Source organism: Aphidius gifuensis, linkage group LG1, assembly GCF_014905175.1.
Source record: "Aphidius gifuensis isolate YNYX2018 linkage group LG1, ASM1490517v1, whole genome shotgun sequence".
Classification (NCBI taxonomy): Eukaryota; Metazoa; Arthropoda; class Insecta; order Hymenoptera; family Braconidae; genus Aphidius; species Aphidius gifuensis.
The window spans coordinates 7,872,782-7,900,529 of NC_057788.1; the positions used below are offsets into that span (position 1 = coordinate 7,872,782).

The following is a 27,748-nucleotide window of genomic DNA, read 5'->3' on the forward strand; positions in this document are numbered from 1 at the left end:
TTTTCTATCCTCCGGAAAATGAACGTTTTTATTCTTTCCGGTTGAATGTAAAACGGCAAAGAACAAAGCAACGAAAAAAAGTAAAATATCAAGTTAGTAGTATAGAAGGATAAATTTTTTTTTTGAGACAAAAAAATAGAAAAGAACAAATTAAGCTACTTTTTTTTTTTTTGGACTTTACGCAAGTGAACATTATGTGTTTTGAAAAAATAACAAAAATTCAAGGTCATGTGCCTAGGGCTTATATAAAAATTTATAGTTTATTTTATTTTTTAATAATAATTATTAAAATGGGTATGTTATTACCTGATGAGACTTATGAAGAACGTTCAGTTAAAAGTTCAAGTGAAAATATTAATAATAATTATTTATTAAAAAGTGATATTAATAAAATTGATGCAATTAAAACACTTGATGTTTTTCGAAAATGTGATGATTTTCTTAAAATATATAATATTAAACCGAATTTTTTTTGTCGTCATCAAGAACGTATTGAACTACAAAATTGGCTACTTCAAAGATCATCAAAATTAAAATCAGGTAAATTATTTTTATAATTTTTTTTTTTGTTTATTTTACATTTATATTATATTTGTTTAATATTTTTTTTTAATTTTTATCAAGATAATGCATCGTTAGATTTTTTGCAAAATAATATCAAGCTTATTATCAATTTTTTTTTTTTTTTGAATTTCTCCAAAGAAAACGCGGAGGTATTTAAATAATATATAGAATAAAAAATTAATTACAAAAAATGAAAAAATTCTATTGAGCTAAATAACGATGATGATGATGATGATGATGATGCTCTTAACAATATTTTAAGTTAGTGACTAAAAGTTTCCATTTACCGTGAAGCTGATTTCTTTCAGTTTTATTTTTTCAACTCGTTGGCATTTCAACAGACAGACTTACTGTGTTTTTGTATAGCTTTAATCTTCCACTGTCGAGAAATTTTTTTTTTTTTTTTATACGCAGTAAACGATATCATGTATATATATAGAGAAAAAAATGAAAAAGGATAAAAGCATGCTTTTACCCCAAGCATCAAGCGTCAAGGGCTTTTTCGTCGTCTTTTTATCTATACCGCCATATAAATTTTTCTATATATATATATACAAGATTGGCTTTAGCTTTTTATTTCTTTTTTAGATATAGTCTTTGTTGTATATATATCTACATTGCATCTTAAAATGATAGTAGAATTTTTTTAATTTTTTTTTTATTTTATATATTTATTTCAAATGACAATTGTTGGACAAACGATTAGTATTGTATATCGATAATTATTTTATTTTATTTTTATTTTTCTAAATTGACTGAAAACTAGTAGGAGTTTAATATTAGTGCAATTTAATAATGCAATTGCGAGGAAAAAAGTGGGGTAAAATATAGAGTCAAAGTGAAATGAACACACATAATGTTGATCAATTGAAAAAATAAAATAAAAGTTCATATTTTTATAAAATTTTTTACATAGTAATTTTAGTACCATGTTTTATTTTTTCAATAATTTTTATATTTATTTTTTTTTTAAATTAAATAACAGATCAATTGTGATAGATTACAATTTATTTTAGTTTATATATTATGACGAATTAGTGTAAGGTCCAGATGGCTTTGATTAATTCATCGAATGAATACATAGGTCAAATAGAGTATGAGTACAACTTGACAGTCATCATAAATATATATAAAATAAATTGGGGTAATTATTGAGACTGCAAGTCATTTTCAATTCTAAAAATAAATCAACAAAAAAATATATATTTATATATACATTAATAATTCATTTAGTCCATTCATCAAAATTATTATTTTGTTTTTTAATTTTTCATTTATTATAATACAATGAAATTTAATAACGAGACTATAACTTTTATTTTTACCGAGTTTTATATATGTGCTAAATGAATAAATCTATATATACATGTATATATGTATATAGTCGTTCGATAATTTTCAAGTCAATTAAGGTAGGATGACATGTTATTAAAGGCTCTGTTATCACAGACACCTAATTATAGATTAAATTTGTAGATTAAATTACTGAATAACCTATACATACATTTACCTGATGAATAAAAAATATTTATTGCAAATGAATATATTAATTATAATTTCATTCAAAAAACAAAATTAAATTTAAAAAAAAAAAAAAAAGAAAATAATGTATATTTTATAAAATAATATTCAGGCAGTTAATTTATTTATCTATTTTTCATTTATTTTTATGTCAAGCTTGATGAAAAATTTGTTGATTGACTAGAAAAAAATTAATTTTGAGGCAAAAAATAAATGTCTTTATAGACCTGTCAACAGTAAAGTTGAATGAAAAAAATAATAACAATTGAAAAATGTGTGTTTCATGACAGACTGTAGTTTTTTTATTTTATTTTATTTTATTTTTTTTTATATAAAAAATGTATATGGAATGTGCGACAGGTGTGTTTTTATATATCATAAATCAACATTCTCATTTTGATTATATTCTTCGTTGAAAGTATTATCAATATTCGACAAAAACGAAAAACTCATTTAAACTAATGGAAATAAGACGTGTCTATGACTACTATTATTGTTATCATTTTTTTTTTTTTTTTGAATTTTCAAATTATATTTTCTTGTATTTATGATATTCCAAAATCCAACTGCATGTTTATATTTTTTTTTAATAAAAAACAAAGATGTTGAATATGTATTCTTTTAATTTTTTTTGAATTAATATATTAATCGTTATTTATAAATGAAATATAATCTAAAAATTTTTCATAATAATTACATTACATTCACTAAAAGCAACAGTATAAAAATATATATTTATTTTTTTTTTCAGTTGAATAAAAAATATAAAATAATGTTTAATTTACATATATAAAGTTGCTTCAATATAATTTTTTTTATTTTTATACGTTCAAACATATTTTGAAACTATGAATTTTTTAAAAAAATTAATAAATTATCATACAGATGATTAAAATATAAATTATTAAATTTTTTTTTATAAATTGAAGTAAAAAATATGTCGATAGAAAAATTAAAAAAAAATATTTATATAGGAATTAGTTAATATTTAAAAATTTAATTTTTAATTTTTTACAGTTATTCATTTTTTTTATTTTAGTTTAATATAGCTTTTTTGTAAAATTTAGTTTTTTGCATAGTTTTAAAAACTTTACGAGAATGTGCTTTTTTATTATCTCAAAATATAAATGCCAATAATATATATTTTAAACTATTATTTTAAATAACTTTATAATCTATCAATTATTTTAAAAATTTGAATATATTTTTTTTTATAACTGATATAATAGTATTATATATTTTATTCAATGATATACTTTTATAACAGTTTGACATATCTTGAAATAAGTTTATAAATAATTCAATTTATTGGAGAAATGATAATAATTAAATTTTGACCTAATTTTATAGCATAAAAATTTCAATTGAAACGACAGTATAATTTAAAGTCAACAGAATTATCAAAATTATTCAAATGTATACTTAAAAAATTAAAGCCACCTGACTTTTCTAATAATAAATAGACAATTTCTTATATAAGAAATTTAAAAAATTATTCATAAAACTATATAAATGATTATTACAAAATAAAACACGTAAATTATTTTGTCTAAAAAGAAAAAAAAAATAATCAAGCATCATAGATACTTGCAATAAATATATATATATGTGATTATAAAATAGCAACTAAACACAAAGTAAAAGATAAAAAGAGACAGAAATAGGGATGTGTATACATTTGTATATTGTGTGTTTATCTAGAATGGAGTGCACGTACGTTAAAATCCACGGTTTGATGCCAAATTCATGCATATAAGGCACGCAAATTCTCTCGATATATATATACGTATTTATGCGTTAACGCAGACTCGATGGTTATTTCCAAAACCAAAGTGAGACTGTTACCAATGTTGTTGTAACATTTGCAAACTATATTTATATATATGCTTCATCTATTTACGCATAGCACGTACCATTTGTACCTGCTTTTGCATTCCATTGCTACACCCTCCTCCTTCAACCCCATTGATTTTTATTTTATTTTTTTATTTATTTATTTGTTTTATTATTTTTATTTTTTTAACTTGTATTTAAAAAATTCTATGTGTGTGTATGTGTGTAACCTCGTACTATTATCAGTGTGTATTGTGGCCCACTACAGTAAATACACAAATACATGAAAACCATATCTGCCATTGTGGTTTACATAAATTTGCATTCTGTCGAGTGCATTTTTTATGTAAACTACCGTAAAAACGTTTTTAAAAAATTTTATTTCAGTTTAATTTAATTTATTTACGTGATGGAATATAAGAGAATATATAAAATCGAAAAAAATTACAATTAAAAATAGAAAAAAAAAAAAATACTATTACAAATTTTTTTTTTTTTTTTATAAAAAATTGAAAAAATAAAATATAAATTTTTGAATATTTGTATAAAATGTTAATTAACGTTTTTTTTTTTTATTCAATAACTAGATTGTAATTGAAGTTTATTTACAAAAAAATTGGCTTTTAACTTTTTTCGTTTTTTTAAATTTATTTTTTATATTTTTTGCATGAATTATTATTAAATTTAATTTGAATAATTTTTTTTTATTGAATGAAAAAATAAAATAGACACATTGACGACAATTTGAAAGATTTTTATTCGAATAATTTTTTTTTTTTTTTTATTGTTATATCAATTTTTTAAAAATCATTTTAGGCTTTGTATATAAAAAAAAAAATATAGGGATATCGATATATACATTTATGATAAAAGATTATTTTTATTTCATTTTTTTTCACTTGAATGGCTTCGCTTTTCGAGAGTACTTTCAGTGTATTGATATATAATGCCAATAAATGTATATTGTATTATTCAAACGGGGTTAGAGTAAGTGTACTATATATCGATATCACTAATTTGCACTAATTAATTCGTACATAAATGGGCAACGTTAATTCTACATTGCATACGTGAAATTTTGTCGCAAAATATTTCATGGACTATCAATAGACCTGGAAAATTGAGTTACTTTATATATCCATTCGACTTTTTTAATTGATTCAAAGTTGATTATCTATATAGAACTTTTGATCAGTTGGAAAAAAAAAAATTGAGCTAAAGTTTTTTTTTTTTTTAATTTATTTTAAAGATAATGGCAAATTAATTTGATATATGAAATGTAAATAAATAGATAACAATCAGAACATTATCAAAAAACAAAAAAAAAAAAAAAGGTCATCAATCATCATTGTTAAAAAAAAATATTTCTAATCGAAAAGTTTATGAAATTATGCCTCTAGTATTCAAAAAACACGTAAAATTAAATATCCTAAAAGAATTGAAATTTAATTTTAATTATTTGAATTTTATATTTTGTCATGGCCTGTCGCTAAAACTCCGGGGTAGTATGTCTTGCGTATTATAAAATAAAAAAATTATATTACATATAAGCATTAGTTATTATGCAAAAAAAAAAAAAAAAAATAATATTTTACCTGAGATAATTTATCTACTCTTGTAAACTTCTTTTTCACTTGAAAAAAAAAAAAAAATAAAAATAAATTTTAAAAAATAAATAAAATAAAAATGCATATATATATAATAAAATAATTTAGCTCTAAGCTTCCCACTTGGTACAAACATTTCCGAGTATATTAAGTTTAACTCCCCTAATACATTACATGTATTTCAGACAAGCATATCCGTGTTATGAATTATATTTGCAATTAAAATTGCTTAGAGGGCGGAAAAAAAAAAAGGTCGCGTGGTACAAGTCTCTCCCGCTGGGATGAAGAAAACCGTCGGCATTTATAAGACTAAAAAAAATAGGAAAAAAAAAGAAAAAAAATTAACTAACTAACTAAATGATAAACAAATAAAAATAATTAAAAAAAAAATAAGCAAGGGTAACAAAAATGAATAAATTTTTAAGAAATTAATTTAATTTTTGAGAAAATAAATAAATTTTTCAGAAAATGAATAATAAATAAATAAAAATAAGGGGGTGTATATAAATTTAGATGAAAATAAAGAAATACTGTGTTTGAAGAAAACAGATAAAAAAAAAATATATATCAACCAGTGGAAACTGAGTACGCCAACTCGTCCGTTGTGTGACATTGGACCACAAAAAAGGAAAGAGTTGAATGCTGGGATACATATAAATCACGATCAGAGGTATACCTCCAAAGCAAACACACGAATAAAAATAAAAAAAATAAAAATAAAAAAAAAAAATACCAACGAAATGAACGAAGAATGGCTACTGCACTTTGGCAACACTCTCGTCTCTTCCGAGTCTTCCATCTCTATCATTTACAATGGTACATCACACTGATGGTCATCGTTTCGTTTTTTTTTTCTTTTTGTTTTTTCGTTTTCACCACTCACCTTCATTCTCGATTGCACTTTTTTTTTACACCCCCACACTTTTTTTTTTTTTTTTTATTACATTTTTACACTTGCTATCTGATCGATTCTGTGCCAGGTTATATTAACTTACACCATTTGGTGACCATTTAAAAGAAAAAAAAAAATACAAATAATTTGGTAAATTATCTTTTAAATATCTTCTCTTATTATATAAAAGATAAAAAATAAAAATACATTATTTATAATGGGCTGCGTAATTATTATTAATTATAATTGTATGAAAGGTATTTTTTTTTTTGTTTTTTTTTCATGATAACATTTTTTTTTTTTTTTAAATTAATGATCAAATTGAATACATCATTATTTTTATATTAAAATATTTATACGTGTTTATACTTATCAATTATATTGATTATTAATAATTTATAATATTTTTAATAATTTTATTTGGGACAAAAAAAAAGTTATGATGATAAAAATAAATAATTGAATAATTTTAAATTGATTTAAGGAGCTTTTTTTTTTCAATTGAATAAATTATTTGCCAAAATGAAGTTAAATAATTTTACAAATATTATATTTAAAATGACAATAATTGTTTTTTTTTTTTTTATCAATAAAAATGAAAAATTCAAATCGAATTCATTTCACATCTGTTGACCTTTGAATGCAAACTGCTAAATTTAATTCTTCAATCTGACTATGAATGCAATTTTTTTTAAATAAAAAAAAAAACATATTGCAAAGACGAAAAGGAAAAATAATAATAATAAAAAAAAGTAATATAAAACCTGATGGAGATTGGCAACGACAGATTGAAGCGATTTTAGGTTAAGAAATATGAAAATCGATTCGTCATTCGTTGAAGACCCGGAAAATCCGGTTAAAGCAAATGCACCGATATAATTTGCTCGGTCGATTAGACCACGACGGCAAAATTGTCTCTTTATTTATTTTTTTTTTTCTCGCACCCTTTTTTTTTTTTGCACCTCAGCATGATTCGTGCTAAATATAAAAATATTTATCGAAGAATATGTGAGAAAAATTCAACCCGACTATCGTTACACGTATCAATATATAAAAAAATTAATGAAACTTGGAGAAAAATTTGACATTTTCTTATCTGTAAAATGATTCATCAATTATTCAATGTTTCAAAAAATTATTATTAATATATTTTACTGATAATTAAATTTAATATTTATACGTTTTATTTACTAAAAATAAAAAATATTTTATAAAGCGAAATTGTTAAAATGCTTATAGCTATTTACTTTGTTTCGAAACAAATAAAAAAAAAGTATTATTTGGGTATATATTTGCAGAGGAGACTTGACACAAATGAAGCAAAGAAAAGTCGTCAAACATAATACAAATAAAATATATATTTTTATATGTAGTCGAAAAAAAAAAATAAAAAATAATTTTTATTTACAAAAAGTTTAAAAGAAAAAAGGGTAAAGTGTATACATACAAAATTTAGTTTTAGACTTGTACTATGTTGAGGATGTATTTTGTGATCTTGCTGGACATTGAATCGTATAAGTTTATATATATACAACAAAAGTACCCAGTGGAGAAGCATTTTTGTTGATGTAACTGCTTCAGAAATCAAGAGAGAAGCAAAAATAAAAAAAAAACACGCATACTTGATAAAAAAAAAGCAAACTTCTCAGGATTTCGAGATCCATATGGAGGAAAAAAAAATTATATATATACAAAAATAAGTAAAAAATTGTCGAGCAAGTTCTTTGCCAAGCTCACGTTTCCAAAGTAAAGTTATAATGTGTTCCGTTTCTGAATAACTTGAAATCAAACATCAGTCAGTAAAAAAATGGAAAAAAAATATATATAAATTCTTGGTGAATTTTTTAGAGGATTATATAGAGTTTTCATTTTATATATTTACTTTATATGGAACAATATTTTCGTGAAGAAAAAATATAAATTCACAATTGCAAATGAAAATGATATTTTTTGTAAATTTTAAATATTTTTCTATTTTTTAAATTCCATTTTTTTTTCAATGTGATATATTATATTTATCATCATCACGTATATAATAAAAGAGAAAAAATATTTTAAAGAATTTTTTTTCACTATGCAATCGACCATGTAATGAATAATTTCATGTGCTGGAAAATGATAGGATATTTGAAATATAATATATATATCAACCACCATGGACGATTTGCTTTTAAGAAAATTGAAAAATGTTATACGAAAAAAGTGTTACATATATATCTAATATCGTAAATTCTTTTATCTATATTTTTATATTTTTTTATTTTTTCATCAATATTATACAACGAGGTTAATGAAAAAATGAAAAAAAAAAATAAAAAAATATTGCATACTTGAAAAAATAAAATTTTTGTGAATTTACGAAATGTGGGTCCTTCACCTTGGGTTCTGTCTTGCTCGACGATCAGTCACTCATGCTTGACATTGGGACCAATGTCGTTTTGTTTTTAGTCACGTACAATTGTCCAATTTTCGGTTGTATGCACCAACTAAAGTTAACTCGATCGAAACGCCAATTCAATTTTATATGGTAAAAAAAAATAAAATAAAAAATTCAACTAACAAATACTCGGTTAAACCCGATTACTGTCCTTTTTTTTTTTGTTTTATTCATAATTTTTATCGTTTTTTTTTTCTCTCACTATATTCGCATATATTTTTCCATGCTCAACTTCCTGCCATAGATTTTTTCTTGATTGGAAATTCTACATGTTTCTATACCACAAATGTAATTTTTTTTCATTTTATTGAATTTTTAAAACTTAATTTAGATTCAAACGTATATAGTGACAAATAAATTGTTTTTTTTTTTGTCAATTTAAATTATTTGCTATATTAAACAAAATCATATTTACAGCAAAAAAACTTTCTGGTAGGGTAAAACTTTTGGGGTAGTTTTTAAAACTCGAGAATTCAAAATAGACAAAAGTTATTTCAATTTGATTTTATACTTGTACGTTTAAATTTGAAACTAATTGAAAAATAAGGCCCATTTTTATTCTACAATCGATAAATTATCTTTGACTTTGTGTCGATATGTAAAGTTTAAACAGATTTCTTATTTACCGATCTGGGCCTTGTGAAGGGGCCTTATGATTGCAGAAATCTCTTGGTCATTGAGGGGTCGGAGTAAAGAGAAATGTTGTAGTTTTTTTTCAAAATTTTTAAGAGTGTGTTTGTCGAGAGTGCAGATATCCAGAAAGAAAAAAAAAATCTGTATCAAAACCGGTTAACACTGGTTTGCACACTGATATACCCTCAACTCTTTGGCTCTCCAGTTATACCACCGCAAATTTAAATGTTGTATACTGTATGTTTTATTTATTTACTTCTTTTTTTCTTTTTTTTTTTCAATTTTAAGATAACGGATATATATGATCGGTAAAAAAATATACCGATCTACATAGAAATTTCTAACATATTCGCTAAATTAAAAGCTTATATTTGAAAATTTGAAAAAAATTAATACAAATATTGTTTTAAAATTACATCAATACTTGAGAATGGTTTATAATTAAAAAAAAAAAAAAAAAAGCATCGTGTAAACTTTGCACAGTTAATGAAAAGAAAAAAAAAATGAGAAGATGGAAAACACGAGTTGGTCTCGAGTGGTCGTCAGCTTTAGAGAGAACAGAAAGCTTCTCGCGGGTTCCAATATTACCTTTACTTCATCTCGTCTCTTATCGGAAATCTCTTTCCCACCTCTGGACCACTCTTTCGAAGCAAGTACCTCTTTTTTTTTTTTTGTATGTGTGGGTATACACTGTACTCTTCTCCGGGTCGTTCACAGCCAGTGTTGATCAAGTGTGTATGAGTGAGAAAAAATATATTTGAAATAATAAAAATGATTGAAGAGAAAGCAAGACACTAGTTTTACTAATGGAAAAATGAGCGAGACTAATAAAAAAAAAAAAGACTATAGTAACAATAAAAAATAAAAAAATCATATATATATATGTGTTTTGTTTACCACACACGGGGACGCTTGGGGGTCAGCCATGCTGGATTCTTCTTCTTCTTCTTCTGCTTGTGGTTTAAATCAAATTTATGAACTCAGCTCTAATGTTACTTTTATTATTCAACTCTTCTTCTCAATAACGAAATATTGTTTAAAGATAAAAAAATATATATTCTATATATTACGTTTTAAATTAAACATTAATTATGAAATTTAAATAAAAAAAAATTTTTTTTTCTAAATTATAGAGTTTATTTTCTATGAAAAAAATTATTTCATTTTAGTTAAATATAATTTTATATGAATTATTATAAAGTATTAATTTACAACATACGTGATCGTTTAAAAATTTTATATATAAAATTTATTTAATTAACAATTATTATGTTGATGAATAAAAATAAAAAAAAGAATTATTAATAATATTTTAATTTATTTAATTAAATTTCAAATAAATTATTTTCTATGTTAATTTAAAATAACATATTTTCTTGTTGCATACCATTTTTTAAAAAAAAGATACCTATGCAGAATGTATGGGGCCTTATATTTTTTTATTGTAAATATATCGTTTTTTTTTTTATTATTTTTTCATCATCCAGCATCTATATACAAACACACATACACGCATACATAACCAATGGGGCCTTAGTTACTACAAGTAATCCGTATATTCCTCCCACTTCAAAATAATAATAAAATGACGTTTTATGCTCTCTCAGCTAGAGCGTTCTTATACACAAGGGCCTTCGGGGGCTTTTTTTTTTTTTATTCTTTCGTTGAGTGTGGTACTCTATACCTGGTATCAACTAACTTTATACCTCATTCAACTTGTATTTCCACGTGTTTTTGGGCACCTGATACTTTGTCCTCTATCAAGTTACTTTGAACAAGCCATAGAAGAAATCAGGCCCCGAACGATCACCGAGCGGTACAGGCTCCGACAGGCTCCGATTCTCAAATGACGCCCAGTTGAACGCGGCTATTCGTACTAAGAGCATATATAAATTTTTAAATTCAAAAGTTAATAGTCGATTGATGAATATATTGTAGTTAAATAATTATTTTTAGTTTTGTTTTTTTTTTTTAATAATAATTGTACTGAAAGAAAAAAAAAAAGTCATTTATTTTGCAAAGGTTGGAGTAAAACACATGATGTGAGTGGAAAATAGTGTTTTTGTTTATGTGTGTATGTGTTCATTGTTGATCGTGGTTCAAACTCCAAACTATTGGAAAATGTTTTTGAAAAGTAAGTTTTTTTTTTTTTGTTTTGTTTTATTAGAAAAAAATAAAAAAAAATAAAAAAAAAAAAGTGAATCTGTGAGGGTTAAATTTAATGGACTCTAGTGTGAAAACAGAGTTTTATGTTCAACGATCGTAACGATCTGAGGATTCTGGTCCTTGCTTGTTTGAAAGTGAAGAATTTCGCAAGGGTTTGGGGTTTATTTCAGTGCCTCGAGAAAGTACCTGATATCGTGTCTTGTGGTCATTTATCTGATTGTTATTTTTATTTTATTTTTTTTAAAACTATATATACATTGTCGTTGTTTATTTATGTATTTCAATTTTTCAATTTATTTTATATATATATTTTTTCTCGTCTATTTAATTATCTATAAATCTATTTGATTTATTTCTATTGTGTTTAAAAAAATTGAAATAATTGATTGAATTTTTTTTATGATTTTTTAAATCAAATTTTTGGGTGGGAATATTATGTAATTTTTAAATGACCAACTATAATTATTGCCCATTATTTATATACTCTAAAATGATGTATTAAAATTTAAATTAAAAAAAAAAAAAAAAAACAACATATTTTTATCATTTAAAATTAATATTTTGTTTTTTTTTTTTTTTAATATTAAAAATTATTAAATAAATATAAAATAAATAATTGAAATTTTTATTTTTTTCTTCTATAGAAATGTAACAATATTAATTATATAATATTCGAGTTGGGGGGTGGGGGGTGGGGTAAAAAAAAAAAATAATTTAAAAATGTGCGAGTGTGGTGATAATTGTACAGTTAATGAAGAAAATAATAATAATTATTATAATTGTCCTATTGATATAAATGAGAAAATAAGTGAATCAAATTAATTAAAGTGAATAATAAAATATAAATAAATTGGATAACAATACTGGCTGAATTTGCTTCAAGACCACCTGAGATGGCCACCCTCGGCCTATCAAAGGTTTTCATACTGGACAAGTACTTTACCGAGTTACAAAAATTCTGGGAAACTGAGATTAAAGGTAAAAATATTACATTGAAAAAAAAAACAACAAAAAAAACAACACAAAAAACAATTATAACAATTTATTTAATATATTTTAAAATAATAATAAATACGTAATTAATTGAATAATAATTTGAAAAATAAAAATTTTAATTTTTCAATATAAAATTTAAATAAACAAATGGTTTTTTTTATAAAAACAAACAGTGGGGATTTATTATATTTCATTGTTAGATAATTTTTTTTTTTTTATTTAATTTATATCAACTGATTTATTCTTGATTTTTCTATGTTTATTTATCAAGACTCATCTTCTACTGTTCTTTTACTTTGAGTTTTGTCTCTGACTACCTGAGTTTCTCTCTTGTCTCTTCATCTTGAAAATACCTTTACTCAAATGCTAATATAATACCTGTCCTAAAAAATTTATCCAACACAAAATATACATCTATCGCATATATATTCTTCAAAATTCTCTCAGGGTTCTATTCATTTTTATTTTTTTTTTCTATTCGTTCTTTTATTTTCTATTATTTATATTTATTTATTTATTTTTTTTTTTCGTTTTATTCTCTTTTTGATCTTTTAAAAAAACCTTGAAAAACATTTACGACCATTTTACAATTATACCTGAAACATTTTTTTAATAACTTTTAAACCTTTAAAAGCCTCTTTTCTTGTATAAAGAAAAAAAAAAAAAAAGTTCTTTAGTTACTTTTTCTAATATTGTTTAAATAATATTTAAATAAATAAAAATATTGTTAACTTTATTAATTGTTTATAATGAATTTAATAATTGTAAATTATTTTTTTATCAATAATTTTAATGTGAAACTTGGCATTATGAATATCAATGATTTTCACTTGGTTATTCTGAAAATTTGCATGCAATAGAATTTTGCTAATCCCTTCATCATGTCTAGTTGTACAAGAGGATGGCTTTGCGGACGCTATGAATAAGCTGAAAATTGAGTTAACAAGTTAACGTTCATGATTATGATGCTATCCGACTTGTCTATTATTAAATTATTGATTATAATCATAAACTACTATTTTTACTTTTAACATATCTCTACATCTACATCTATATCAAATTTTTTTTTTTTATTTTTTAAATCATATTTAATGATTACTTAATAATAATTAAAATTCTTTCGTAACACTTTTTTTTTTTTTTTAATTACTTTATATTAAATTATAAATTATATAAACTGTATATTTTTTTTTTTTATATAAATTATAAATAATTACAAAAGATTATTTAATTTTAATTGTTTGTTTTTTTTTTTTAAGTTTTTTTTTTTTTCTTTTAAAGTACACATTTGTAAAATGAAAATTATGAAAAACAACAATAACAGCCAACAACAATGAATACAATTTTATTATTCATTTATTTATTTTTTTTTAATAACAAGGTAGTTGGTAATTTATCACGATTGTATGATATCACATTCCATGGCTCGTCATAAAGTTATATACATGCCAAGTCACCCCATAAGTACACAGAAGCATGCAATCAAAAAAGAAAGTCACGAACATTAACAATAATAATTACATTTACTATTGTGCATGAAAAAAAAAAAAACGAAAAATTTTCTATCCTTTTTTTTTTTTTTTTCGCACACCGCATAAATTGTCAAGCACGTTAGTCCAACTTTACCTAAGTTCAAATTTTTTTTTTTTTTTCTTTTCAAATGTATATTTAAATTTAGTCGCACTTTTTATTATATCCATATATTTTTTTTCTTTGTAATTTTCAATTTGACACTAGGTGTAATTTTTTTAAAACTTTATTATTCATTTTGTTTTATTTCTGTAATTATATATACAATACGTTTGTGTATATATATTTAAATTTAGTAATAAAATTTACAATTTTATAACATCTGATAAAACAGTAAAATTAAAAAGAAAAAAAAAAAACAGTTGATGCTTATATATATCCTATTTTTACTGTGTTTATCTTCATAGTAAAATTTAAATCAAAAACGTGTTGTATCTTTTGCAATCTTACTTTATATACCAAGCTGTTAAGTGTACATATATATTAAAACCAATAAAGTATCTGTTTTACTTTGTACTAAACACAAATCATCATTGATAATCTTTGAAAAAAATTATATTCACACTTGTCAAAAAAATTTTTAAATATATATTTTTTTTTATATTAAAAATTTTATGACAATGTTTATATACAAGTTATTAAAAAACAATTTTAAATATTACATTTCATTGTAATTTATTAATTTACATATAATTATTTAATTTTATTAAATAATTAATAGTTGATTGACAAATTTAATTAATTTTTTTTTTTATAATTAAATTGAGTAATTATTTATGAAAAATTTAATTATCGTTTAATTAATTGTTAAATATATATTTGAATTATGAAATTAGGTATAATTAGTTTTTCAATATAAAGCTGGATGATAATAATTTAATTATAAAATTCGAAATAATATTTAATAAAAATTTTGTTTATTTTATTTTGCTTTATGTACATTAAAAATTTGCCATATTTAATACGCTGGCTTATAGAGTAATTTTTTTAAATATAAAATATTCATTGTTGATTAATTATTCAATTTATTTTTTGACATAAAAAAATATTAAAACGAATGTATACCTGCATCCGGTAGAAGATGAATTAATTATTTTAATTTTAATAACCACTGATTAATTATTTGTCATTACATTTATATCTGAATTAATTTCTATTACATTATTTAAATTGATATTATTTAATGAATAATAAATATTTTTTTTTTTTTATATACTAGAATGATGACACAACTTTGATACAAAAGTTTTCATCTTTTATGATTTTTTTTTTCTTTAGATTTTTCCGATGAAAAAAAAAAAAAGTTTCTTTTACAGTATAGATATATACTTATATATACAAAAGATTTCCGGATTTTTCTTCATCATTGAAACTTTCGAAGAATTTACGGAAAATTATTTATGAAAAAAAAAAAAATGGCGCTGATTTGCATCAGTAAACAATTTTGTAATTATACCATCTTGGAAAAAAATTGTGCTTACTTAATTAATGACAAGAATATTTTTTTTCTCATTCAACAATTTAAATAATTCATGATTTAAAAAATGAAAAAATTATAATTAAATACATTGCATCAAATATTTTTTTAGCAAAGTATAAATAAATTAAACATAACAATGTATATGTGAATTTTGTTTCGGAGTTAAATTCTGTAGCTCGGGTTTTTTTTTATTCGGCATTTGAGTTTACAAATGCATTTATGGTACATATAAATTTACGAATACTCTCTATGGAAGAGTTCTACTGAGATTAGAGATATATTCGTCGAGTTACTCGGTGTGCATTAATGCATATTTACATGTTTATATATATATTTATATATTATTTATATATAATACAATAATATTTATAAAACACTTGTTTTATATTGGTAAAAGAAAAATTCTACGAACTAAAAAATACATAACATCTTTTCTTTGACTTTAAAGATATTTCTCAAGTAATCTTCTGTTTTTTTTTTTTTTTTTTTTCATTATCATTAACAAAAAAATTCCCTTGTAAATTTATGTATCTATATGAGAAAATTTTTCAGTAAATTTTCAATCTCAGAGAAAATATTTTTGCAAGACTCAATTACGAAAGAATGCAAAAAAAAAAAAAGAAAAATTCTAGAAATTCAAATATTTTTGTATATATTTTTACGTTTGTATACCTATACATTTGTAAATTTATATTTTTATGATTTTTGAAAATTCTGGGATGCTTTAAACACCTTAATAATAAAAAAAAAAATTAACATAACAATTAAAGAAAAAAATATGATAACATAAAAGATGAAAACTTGAGCGCTATCATTGTCGTGTATATAAATTTCATAGTTTATATTTTTATCTTCATATATATATTTTTACACCCTTAACTTTTTCACCCTTAAATTTTTTATTTTTTACACTGTTTTTTTATAATAGAAATATACATTTCATCTCTGAGTATATACCAAGCACTATAAAAACAAAATAAACAATAAATTTTTATTTTTTTATTCATAAATATTTTTTGTTTTTTCATACACATATATTGAATTTTATTGATTTTTTTTTTTCCTCATTTAATAGGTAATTTTATAACTCGCGTGAAAGAATGTCCGATGATTTTTTTTTTTTTTCAAACTTTATATAAAAATCCTCACACTTACTTTTCCCTAGTGGCTTGTCATGAATACACACCTCTGAAACGTTTTAAACTCTTGGGGTTATTTCGCGGATATTTTCTCTCTTGCACTTTGAATTTTACGGTTTGTACCGTGGCTATGAAACACAAATGAGTTTTGTCTGTACATCACAAGGGGCACTAAATATCTAGTAAACTCAGTCAGCATAAAGTATCATTGCATTTTGTTCGAGAAAATTTTTTACTAGTGATTCACTATTTTTAACTAAATTCATATTGTTTTTTTTTATTTTTGTTTTTGCAAATTACATAAAGGTTTATATTCTATCAACTTCAAATGGTTTTAATTAACAGTTTAATAAAATCGTGGTTTTAAATATTTGATAATATACAATACATAACAGTGACTTTATTTCATGCAAATAAATTTAGTACTTAAACAAATATCACAACTTAAATTTATAATTAAATTTTTTTTTAATTGATTTTCTAAATTGAAAATATTTCAAGATATGTATTTTAAATTTTTTAAACTTAACAAACATTTATAGAGAATTTAAATATTTTATACACACAAAATATTGACAGTATAAATTTTCAAATTTTTTATATTTTTAATCAATAATTAAAATTCATTAAAAATAATAAAAAATGTGTATTTTATTTACAGTAAATTTTGTTTATTTTTTTTTTATAAAAAAAAAATCATGGTTTTATATTTAATAATTTTTTTATCATTACACTCTTTATGATATTTTTTTTTTCTATATATCTTTCGAGCCCTCTGTAATTTTTTTACCATCTAAAAATTTAAATTTAATTCATAAAAAATTTGAGAAGACCAGTTAGTACAGAATACGAGAGAGAAAATTTAGTTCTTGAATAAAAAAAAAAAAAAAAAAAAAAAACAATATAATAAAAAGAAACCAGTTTTGCTCCTTTTATCCTTCCACCGTTTTTCAGGGTCTCGAATGAGTCGTATCGTTTTTCGTTCCTTCAAAAGATACCTGCTTACTTTAATTTCTAGGTATACTGTAGGACCTGCACGAATACACATACCTGTTCGTCTCTTTCAGACATTTTTTTATACTTTTTTTTTTTTTTAACATTTTACCTTTTTAAATATATATATGTCTTACTTATATATCTCATCCTTATACCTGTAAAAATATAGTTCTCGTTTCACCTATATATATAAAGTCTGACCAAGTAAATATTCTAAATGAGTAAAACGAAAGAAAAAAAAATAAATGACCATAGAAAAAATAATAATAATGATGAAAATAGAACAGAAGAAATAATAAAACAAAAAAAGGATAAAAATTATATTGATCGTTTTTGAGTATCTGTATATTTTTATATAATTATAACTCGAAAAAAAATTGATGCAGAGTTAAAAAAAAAAAAAAGTGAAATGAAAGTTAGATTTATAAATTTAGAAAAATAATATTTTTTATGTATTTTATCCATTTGACTGACTATAAAATCCTTTTAACATGGGCGCAGCTTGTCTTTGGTATACCGTTAATCCAATATACACAATGCTGCAGATAGTTTTAAAGTCAGTGAGATGAAAATAAATGCTACAACATTTTGTGCTCATATTGATGATGAAATATTGTATCTACTATAATATGTATATATTTTTTTTTTTATTTATTTATGCCTATAGGCGACAACAACAATAGACACGTGACAATAAAAAAAAAAAAAAGTTTTAATAAATTATCTTATTGAATTTTTTTTCTTTTATTAAATTTTATATTTGATTCGATTTTTTTATTTTTATTATAGAGTTTTTGATAATTTAATGGTTTTTTTTTATAAATTCATATTTTATTTGAAAATGTTACTTGTCATATTAACACCTAATCTCTTGTCAAGAATGTCATCAGACAATTTATCATTTTTGGTTATAATAGTAATTCAACTCAACACTATTGTCTATTTTATTATTTTTATTCGTTTATCATGAAAAGACAGTTTATTTTTTTTTTTATATTAATATATTATTTAATTCAATATATTAAAAGTTTATCTGTTTTTTTTTTTTTCACGAGTAACAGGTGAATTTATTCAATTTATTTTAAGAATATAAAATTTTTAAAATTTGAAATAGAGCAATGTTTAATAATTTTTATTTTATGTAATTTTATTATTAATTAAAGTATGAAAAATTAATTAATAATCATTTAAAATTATTGATTTCATGCACAATATAATGCAACAATTTTTAATTTGATGATGTGAATTTTTAGTTGATAAATAAAATCAATAAATATAATTTTTTACTTTAAATATTGAATGCGTTATTTAAAAATATAAATTAAAAAGTTCTAACATATGAAATGATATATAGCAATTTTCATTTAAAAAATAAAGCCAATAATTTATTTTTTACGAAAAAAAAAAAAAAAAGGTATTAATAAAAGGATTATATTTTAATTTCAATTAAAAAATAATTTTTCGAGAGATGAAGTCTTACAAGCAATTTCTAGCATATATAGAGATTATAAATTCATTATGTAAAAAAAAAAAAAAAATATATAAAAATAAAATTTATCTCATCGTAATGAACCCTTTGAAAATAATATAAATGTATTGTATTATTTAAATGTAAAACTGTACTTAATTTATATTGATATTAATTGTCTATAATTAATTAATATTTTCAGATGCATCATCGTCAAATGAAGCTGTACATCTTCAGCAATGTTTACGAAGTCTCAGTACAGAATTATCAACCCTTCGTAATCGTTACGCAATTGTACACGTAAATCAGCCAGATGATTCTGGAACGGGTAGTCCCAATGATGGCAGCGGTGGCAGTAATGGTTGTGGTGGTGGTGTTGATATTGGTTGTAGTGCAAGCACTGCTGGTGTGCCTAGTGCCTTTATACAAAATACCGAGAAGACAGAAGCTACACTTGCACCCGCTGTACCACCACGTACAACATTACCTCATGGAATTGGACAACACACATCCGGTCACAATATCACAGCTTCCGCAATCATACATCCATATGCCAATCACCCTACTACTACTACTACTACTACTGCTACCAACAATAACAACAACACCAACACCAATGATCTTACCCACAATTCTGCCACAAACAATTTAATATCTGGTTAGTATATATTTTGGTCTTTATATTCATTAGTATATACTTCGTGTGGCCACATAACAAAACACACAACACTTGGACATTAATTTTCAAATTAACAAAATACAACACTTGGTTATTTCATTTTTTTTTTTTTTTATAGTTTTATTTAAGTATTTTAAAATGCAATTTATTTTCAATCAAATCTATTGTTGAAGTGAATCTTGACTTTGTAGGGTTTTTTATTTTTTCTTTTGCAATATGATATTTCAATTTATCTTGAAATAAATTAGTTGAAGTGTGTTTGGAAAAAATTGCTGATCGATACTCATCAATCATACCAAAATTCAATTATCTATACAAGAAAGTTTTACTTGATAGGTATATCTTTAGTACAATGCTATGTAAAATTTTCTTATATAATTTGAAAAGTATATTAATTATGTGCATATATAAATTAATAAAACACAAATTTTATTAATTATTAAAAATAATATAAAGTTATTAATTAATTAATTGAAAAAATATTTATAATGATTTTTTTTTTTTTATTTTACTTTGTTTTATTAAATAGGTAAACGTCAAAATGATGGAATGGTATCATGTGTAACAGCACTTGGTTCATTAAGATCACCACCAGTATCTCGAATGATTGCTGATGTTAAAAGTAGAAAAACATCACAAATACAACAACGATGTATGACTAAATCAAATCAAGTTATTAATACCATAACATCAACATTACTTGATGATCTTATTCATTTATCTGGACCATTAACTGAACATGCAGTATTAAAATGTCTTCAAGCACGTTTTTTTGCAAAGCAATATCATGTAAGTAAATTTTTTTTTTTTTATATATTACTAGTAGCTGATATTATGAAATTTTTTAAGAAATCATTTTTTTTTTTCCCATTATCTTTTTAAGTAATTATTTTTATAAAATCGGCTCTTTATATAATTTTAAAAAATTAATTCTCAAAACATTTCCGGTAAAAACGAGTTTATGTTTAAACCTACCCCAATCTACCCCTTACCAATCGCCTAGAAAATTATTTAAAAAATTCAACATTATCTTTATTCATCCCTTAACCACCTCCCATAATTATTTTTGAATAATCGGCCTTTTATAATTTGTTTTGAGCCCGAGACCCCTATATTCGTTCCTGGTCTCTCTGGCACTTTTGCTTCTAACTTTGCCGCTAATTTTTTGATATTTAAATTAATTATTTTATAAATTTTTCATAATTATGAAATACAAATTTTATTGATTATTAATTTATAAATTTTAATGAATTTAATTTACTTTTATAAATATTATGAAATAATTAATTTTTTTTAAATATCTGATATTAAATTTCGTTCATTAAATTTTCATAACAAAATATGCTATTTTTGTTTTTTAATAAAAAAATTTCAACTTTATGTAATATTAATTTATAAATATGAATATTTAATTGTTGAAAATTTTTTTATTAAAAATGTATGGACAATTTTTTTTATTCTAATTAAATATTGATTATATTAAAAAATAAAAATTTCAATTTCGTAAATTAATTTTGCTTTAAAATGAATTATTAATTGGGTAAAGTAAATATTTAAAAAAATAATTGTTTGAATTTTTATTAACATATGATAATAAATGATACATAAAAATTTATAATTAAACATTTTTTTTTTTTTTGTAATTTAAATGAAAATTAATTTAATTGATATTATTGATGTTTGAGAAATCAGTTTTTTTTTTTTTTATGTATATACGTTATTTTATTTTGATTTGGGTGATAAAATTATTTGCTTCTACAGTGGTCGTTTTGGTTATATATGTATTTCGATGTGGTTGTTAAAATGCGGCGCTTGCAAAGTTTGTGTGTTGCACTCTTGGGACACTGAAGAATGCAAACTGAGCAATACAAAAATATATATCCCAAGATGGGTTACCGCCTTTTCGTTTAATTTTTTATTTTTATTTTATTTTTTTTACATACAAACATACTTTTTTTAAATCACAAATACATAAAAATAAATTCATCCAATGGCTTCAATACTATCAAATTTTTTATTATAAATAAAAAAACAAAAAAAACAAATGCATTTGTAAATATTTTTATAAAACCAGGTGGTATATATTTTTGAATATATTTTTTTTTTATCATTTTTCAATTTAACAAACAAAAAAAATAATAAAAACTTTTTGAATTTTAATAATTTTTATATTTTCCAATAATTCAAAGTTTTGAAAAAATAAAAACAAAAATAAACCAACAAACAAACAAACAAAGTATAAAATAAAAATATTTAAAAAAATGATTTTTCCTTTTTCTTTTAATTTATTTTACAAATAATTTAATTAATTTAATTAAAATTTTTTACAAGACTAATTATCATTATTATATTAACAATGAATAAGCTTGAAAAAAAAAAAATGTACATATTTAATAATGATAAAAATTTAGAGAGATAATGACCAATGATTTCTTATGTATGAAAAAAAAAAAAAAAAAAAAACAGTTAAAGCCCTCTTTTCCCTAAAGGTGAACATTTACGTGTCTGGAATATAAAAATTTCCTATCATGTACCATCGGTTTGTAAAGTTTGCATAACGTCTGGATTTTCCCGATCATGAGAAGAAGAAATCACCAGAGCACACAAAGATATTGAGCCTCTTTTACTTTACCCTCTTTCCAAACTCGTTGTCGTTTCGTTGTCGTCTTCAATACCATCTTGTACGTGCCCGCAGGTGCGTAATCGCTTTACGAGGCAAAACTGCTCTTTTCTATACGGGTGTATTTCTTCCAAGTTTTAACTTGTGTATATATAAGTATGTGAATATATATATATAAAAACGACCGGTTTTCATTTTAGCCGCCTTTTTTTTTTTTAAACGCCCCTTTTTTTTATTGACGTTGCATTTTCTAAGGTCGGCAAAACTCTTGCATCAATTTGCATTACCTATAATCAAATCGAAATTTTTTTTTTTTTTAACTTATGTTTTTATTTTATTTTTTTTGAATGTTTAATTTAAAAATTTATTTGAATGTTTTTTTTTTTTTTTACAGACAAATGTTGGTCCAATTTTAGTCAGTATAAATCCTTATACTGATGTTGGAAATCCATTGACATTGACAAGTACACGTGCTGTACCATTGGCACCACAATTGAACAAAGTTGTACAGGAAGCTGTAAGACAACAATCAGAAACTGGTTATCCACAAGCAATTATTTTATCTGGTAAAAAATCACACATAATCTTTATTATCTGAAAAATGATTTTTCTATTTTTTTTTTCTTTGAGTTTGAATATAATACTTTATTTTTATAACTGTAAAATTTTTTTTTATAATAGATAGATAATTAGAAAAAATTTATTGAATATTTTTTTTAAGGTACTAGTGGCTCAGGTAAAACTTATGCATCAATGTTATTATTAAGACAACTTTTTGATGTTGCTGGTGGTGGACCAGAGACTGATGCATTTAAACATCTTGCTGCTGCTTTTACTGTACTTAGATCTTTAGGTTCTGCAAAAACAGCAACAAATTCTGAAAGTTCAAGAATTGTAAGTTTAATATTTTATTTAATCATTTTATATATTGTTTTTTTTTAATTTAATATAATTTTTTTTTAAGGGACATTTTATTGAAGTACAAGTAACAAATGGTGCATTATATAGAACAAAAATTCATTGTTATTTTCTTGATCAAACACGTGTTATTAAACCATTAACAAATGAAAAAAATTATCATATTTTTTATCAAATGCTTGCTGGGCTATCTAATGATGAACGAGGTAAAAAATAAAATAATAAATAATTATTTTTTAAATTTATATATTATTAAAAAAAAAATAAAAATATTATTACAGTAAAACTAAATCTTGAAGGATACAATTTAAAAAATCTAAGATATCTTAAACAAGGTGATACACGTCAAAATGAATCTGAAGATGCCGTTAGATTTCAAGCATGGAAAGCATGTCTTGGTGTTCTTGGTATTCCATTTTTAGATGTTGTACGTGTACTTGCTGCTGTATTAATACTTGGTAATGTTGAATTTACTGATGGCCCAGGGCTTGAGGTCAGTGTTATTGGTCAAAATGAACTTGTATCAGTTGCTGCACTATTAGGAGTAACACAAGTTGCATTATTAAAAGGTCTTACATCAAGAACACATAATGCAAGAGGACAATTAGTTAAATCTGTATGCGATGCTAATATGGTAAATTAAATTAATAAATTATTAATTAAAATTTAATTTTATTGTATAAATATATACTGTTATCTAATTTATAATTGATTTTCAATTATTTATTTAGTCAAATATGACAAGAGATTCACTTGCAAAAGCACTATATTGTCGAACAGTTGCAACAATTGTACGTCGTGCTAACAGTCTCAAGAGACTTGGATCAACACTTGGTACAATGTCATCAAACTCAAATGAATCAGTTCACAATCAAGTCGAGGTGTTGAGTCAACATGCTTCAACAATTGGTAGTTCAGCTGGTAAATTTTTTATTTTGTTAAATTTAAAAAAAATAAAAGAAAAGAGAAAATTAATTGAAAATTAGGTTTTATTTTTTTCTTTTGTTTTCATATATTTATTTAAATTTAAAATTGATTTTGGTTTTTTTTTTTTTTAATTAAATAACAGGAGGTACAGGATCAAGAAGTATGGCTGTATTGAATAATGCAGTACGTCATGCAACAGATGGTTTTATTGGTATTTTAGATATGTTTGGTTTTGAAGATCCAAAACCAAGTCAACTTGAACATCTTTGTATTAATCTTTGTGCTGAAACAATGCAACATTTTTATAATACTCATATATTTAAAAGTTCAATTGAAAGTTGTCGTGATGAGGGTATACGTTGTGATGTTGAAGTTGATTATGTTGATAATGTTCCTTGTATTGATCTTATTTCATCATTGGTAAGTTTAATATTTAAATATATTTTTTATATATATTCTTTGAAAAATTATTATTTTTTTTATTTTTTATTTATAATATTATTAGCGTACTGGTTTGTTGAGTATGCTTGATGTTGAATCATCAATGCGTGGTACTGCTGAGAGTTATGTTGCTAAAGTTAAAGTGCAACATAAGCAAAATCCAAGATTATCTGATCCACGTTGTTTTGACAGTAGATCTTTTGGTATTCAACACTTTGCTGGTAGAGTCACGTATGATACTTCTGATTTCCTAGGTGAGTACTTAAAATTTTTTATTCAAATAACTCTAGTAAACATTTATGTGTATATATTTTTTTAAAAAATATATGTAATATGACAGATACAAATAAAGATGTAGTACCAGATGATCTTGTTGCTGTATTTTATAAACATACATGTAATTTTGGATTTGCAACACATTTGTTTGGTAGTGAGTTAAAAGCACTTTATGCAAATGACACAGTACCAAGAGGTGTTAGTTTTCGTATATCACCAACTTCTCATACAGATTTGTAAGTTTATATAATAAATTAAATATTATAATTTTTATTTATTTTTATTTTTTGATATATTAATAATTAATAAATTATGTATATTAATTTAGATTAAATGGTGATGAACCAATATCAACACTTACACAAGATTTTCATACACGTTTAGACAATTTATTAAGAACTCTTGTACATGCAAGACCTCATTTTGTACGTTGTATTAAAAGTAATACAATTGAAAGATCTTTACATCTTGACAGAGATGTTGCAATGCGACAAATAAGATCTCTTCAAGTACTTGAGACAGTTAATCTTATGGCAGGAGGTATGAATTAGTTTTTAATTAAAAAAAATATTATTAATACATATATAAAATTTAATTATCAAAATGACATGAAATATATTTTGTTTTTTCTCACAGGTTATCCACACCGAATGCGTTTTAAAGCATTTAATGCAAGATATCGATTAATTGCTCCATTTAAACAATTACGACGTGCTGAAGAACAAGCCGTTGAAGATACAAAACTTATATTACAAAATGCACAACAAATTAAAAGTAAATTTGGTGCAAGTACTAGTTGGGCACTTGGTAAACGTCATATATTTCTTAGTGAAGGAATACGACAACAATTAGAAAATTTAAGATCAGAAACACGTAGAAAAGCAGCAACATCAATACAAGTATTTATTTTTTTATATAAAATATATATATTTTTTACATTATTAAATTATTAAAATAGCTATTTTAATATGAAATATTTATATAATTAATTTTAGACAACATGGCGAGGTTGGCATGCTAGAAAAAAATTTCCAATAATACGTTCTCAATTACCATTAAATTCTTTACATGGTTCAAAACAATCACAACAATCATCTCATAATGGTACAAATTCAAGAAGTATTAATAGTAGTAGTGGTACTGGTACAAGACCAAGACCACAACCAATTGCTGGTACACCACCACCAGAACCATCTGAAAAATGTGCTGAAAAGTGTGCTGATTTAAAAATGATACAACAAACATGTACACTTTTTGGACTTGATATGGTAAATATTATTTTAATTATATTTAAATATATTATAGTTTAATAATTAAATGATATAAAAATTAATTTTTTAAATAGGAAAGACCACCTCCACTTCCTCCAAGTAGATCTTATACAGTTGCTGGAAATACAAAATTAGGATATCCTCAAACTCGTATTATGAAAACACCATTTCCAGGTTAATTTATTTTATTTTTTTTAAATTAAATTTATTACTAATTTATTAGAATAATCAATAATAAAAGAAAAAAAAATTTTTATTTATTTTACAGAAGAAGGTGAGGGTGAAGTGGTATTGCTTAAAGGTGAAACTGTTTTAGTCTTAGGTGCTTCACCAAAACGTGGACATTTACTGGTTGAACACAACAATTCATTACATCATGTACCCTATCAATTTATGGAACTAAAATCTTGTAACATTAATATTTAACGAAAAAAAAAATTTATAAATTTTAATATGAATTTCATTTTTGTATTTAAGGCTCAAACGAAAGACTATATATTTATACATAAATATCAACACATTGTTACTGCCAACTTATTGCCATATATATATATATTTTTTACTTTTTTTTTTATCTTATTATTTTTATAAACATTTATATAAGAATTAGTAAATTTTAAGTATTATTAATTAGTGTTTAAAGAATTGGTATTAGTGTCTTCCATATTATCATTAAGAAAAATAGAAAAAAAAAGAGAGAGAAAGAGAGTAAGAAAGATAGAAAGAAAAAAGAGCGGCAAAAAATAAGATAACAATAGTGTTGTAGAAGTAATAATAGTAATTCTAAATTTAAGTATTTTATTATTTTAAGTTAATTAAATATAAAATGAAAAAAAAAAAAAAAACAAAATATATATTATAAATAAATAATCTATAAATATATTATAAAAAAAAAAAAAAAGATTTTTTATTAATAATCAGTATTATCGACAATTGTTTTTTTTTTTTTTTAAATTTCAATTGTTAATTTTAAAAATGAAAAAAGTAAGTAAATATTTACTTGTGAATAAAAAAAAATTACTGGTATGAAGATAACTCATAAATAAAGTAAAACATTTTTTTTTTTGTTTTAGATTAAATGAGACGATGTTATATTTGTTATTGACAAAACAAATTTGTTACATGAAAATGTAATATAGACACACATAAAGTACAGATTTACAGTGTGAATAAATTGTACATGGTCTTTCATCAAAATCCATCATCAAATAACTAAGTCTAGTAAATGCAGTTGAGTGATTTTCTTTTGACACATTTGACTTGAAAATCTTGTCACTATTGCCTCTATAAATTTTCAACATTTCGTAACACGGTGTGTAATATTATATACATACAAATTTCTGTATATATATAC

At 22.9% G+C, this 27,748-nt stretch overlaps 1 protein-coding gene across 2 annotated transcripts; it reads left to right on the forward strand.

Annotated features, from left to right (window-relative positions):
• The first annotated feature begins 275 nt into the window (after positions 1-275).
• Positions 276-27,146, forward strand: LOC122847558 (unconventional myosin-IXb). Of its 2 annotated transcripts, XM_044145329.1 has the most exons (17): positions 11,161-11,621; positions 12,298-12,631; positions 19,465-19,920; positions 20,471-20,730; positions 22,956-23,127; positions 23,283-23,455; positions 23,526-23,685; positions 23,761-24,113; positions 24,211-24,400; positions 24,549-24,826; positions 24,912-25,101; positions 25,188-25,359; positions 25,452-25,663; positions 25,760-26,022; positions 26,119-26,391; positions 26,469-26,568; positions 26,663-27,146. In XM_044145329.1, exons 2-17 carry the CDS (start codon positions 12,547-12,549, stop codon positions 26,818-26,820), a joined length of 3,495 nt encoding a protein of 1,164 aa, XP_044001264.1. In that variant the 5' UTR covers positions 11,161-11,621; positions 12,298-12,546; the 3' UTR covers positions 26,821-27,146. The 2 variants fall into 2 exon arrangements, with proteins under 2 accessions (XP_044001263.1, XP_044001264.1); XM_044145328.1 differs by lacking the exons at positions 11,161-11,621; positions 12,298-12,631 and adding an exon at positions 276-540.
• The last annotated feature ends 602 nt before the right edge of the window (positions 27,147-27,748 follow it).

Coding starts and splice junctions, on each gene's coding strand:
- LOC122847558 (XM_044145328.1), top strand. CDS start 291: ATGGGTATGTTATTACCTGATGAGACTTATGAAGAACGTTCAGTTAAA. Junction 24,114..24,210: donor CTGTATGCGATGCTAATATG/GTAAATTAAATT, acceptor TTATTTATTTAG/TCAAATATGACAAGAGATTC. Junction 24,401..24,548: donor AACAATTGGTAGTTCAGCTG/GTAAATTTTTTA, acceptor ATTAAATAACAG/GAGGTACAGGATCAAGAAGT.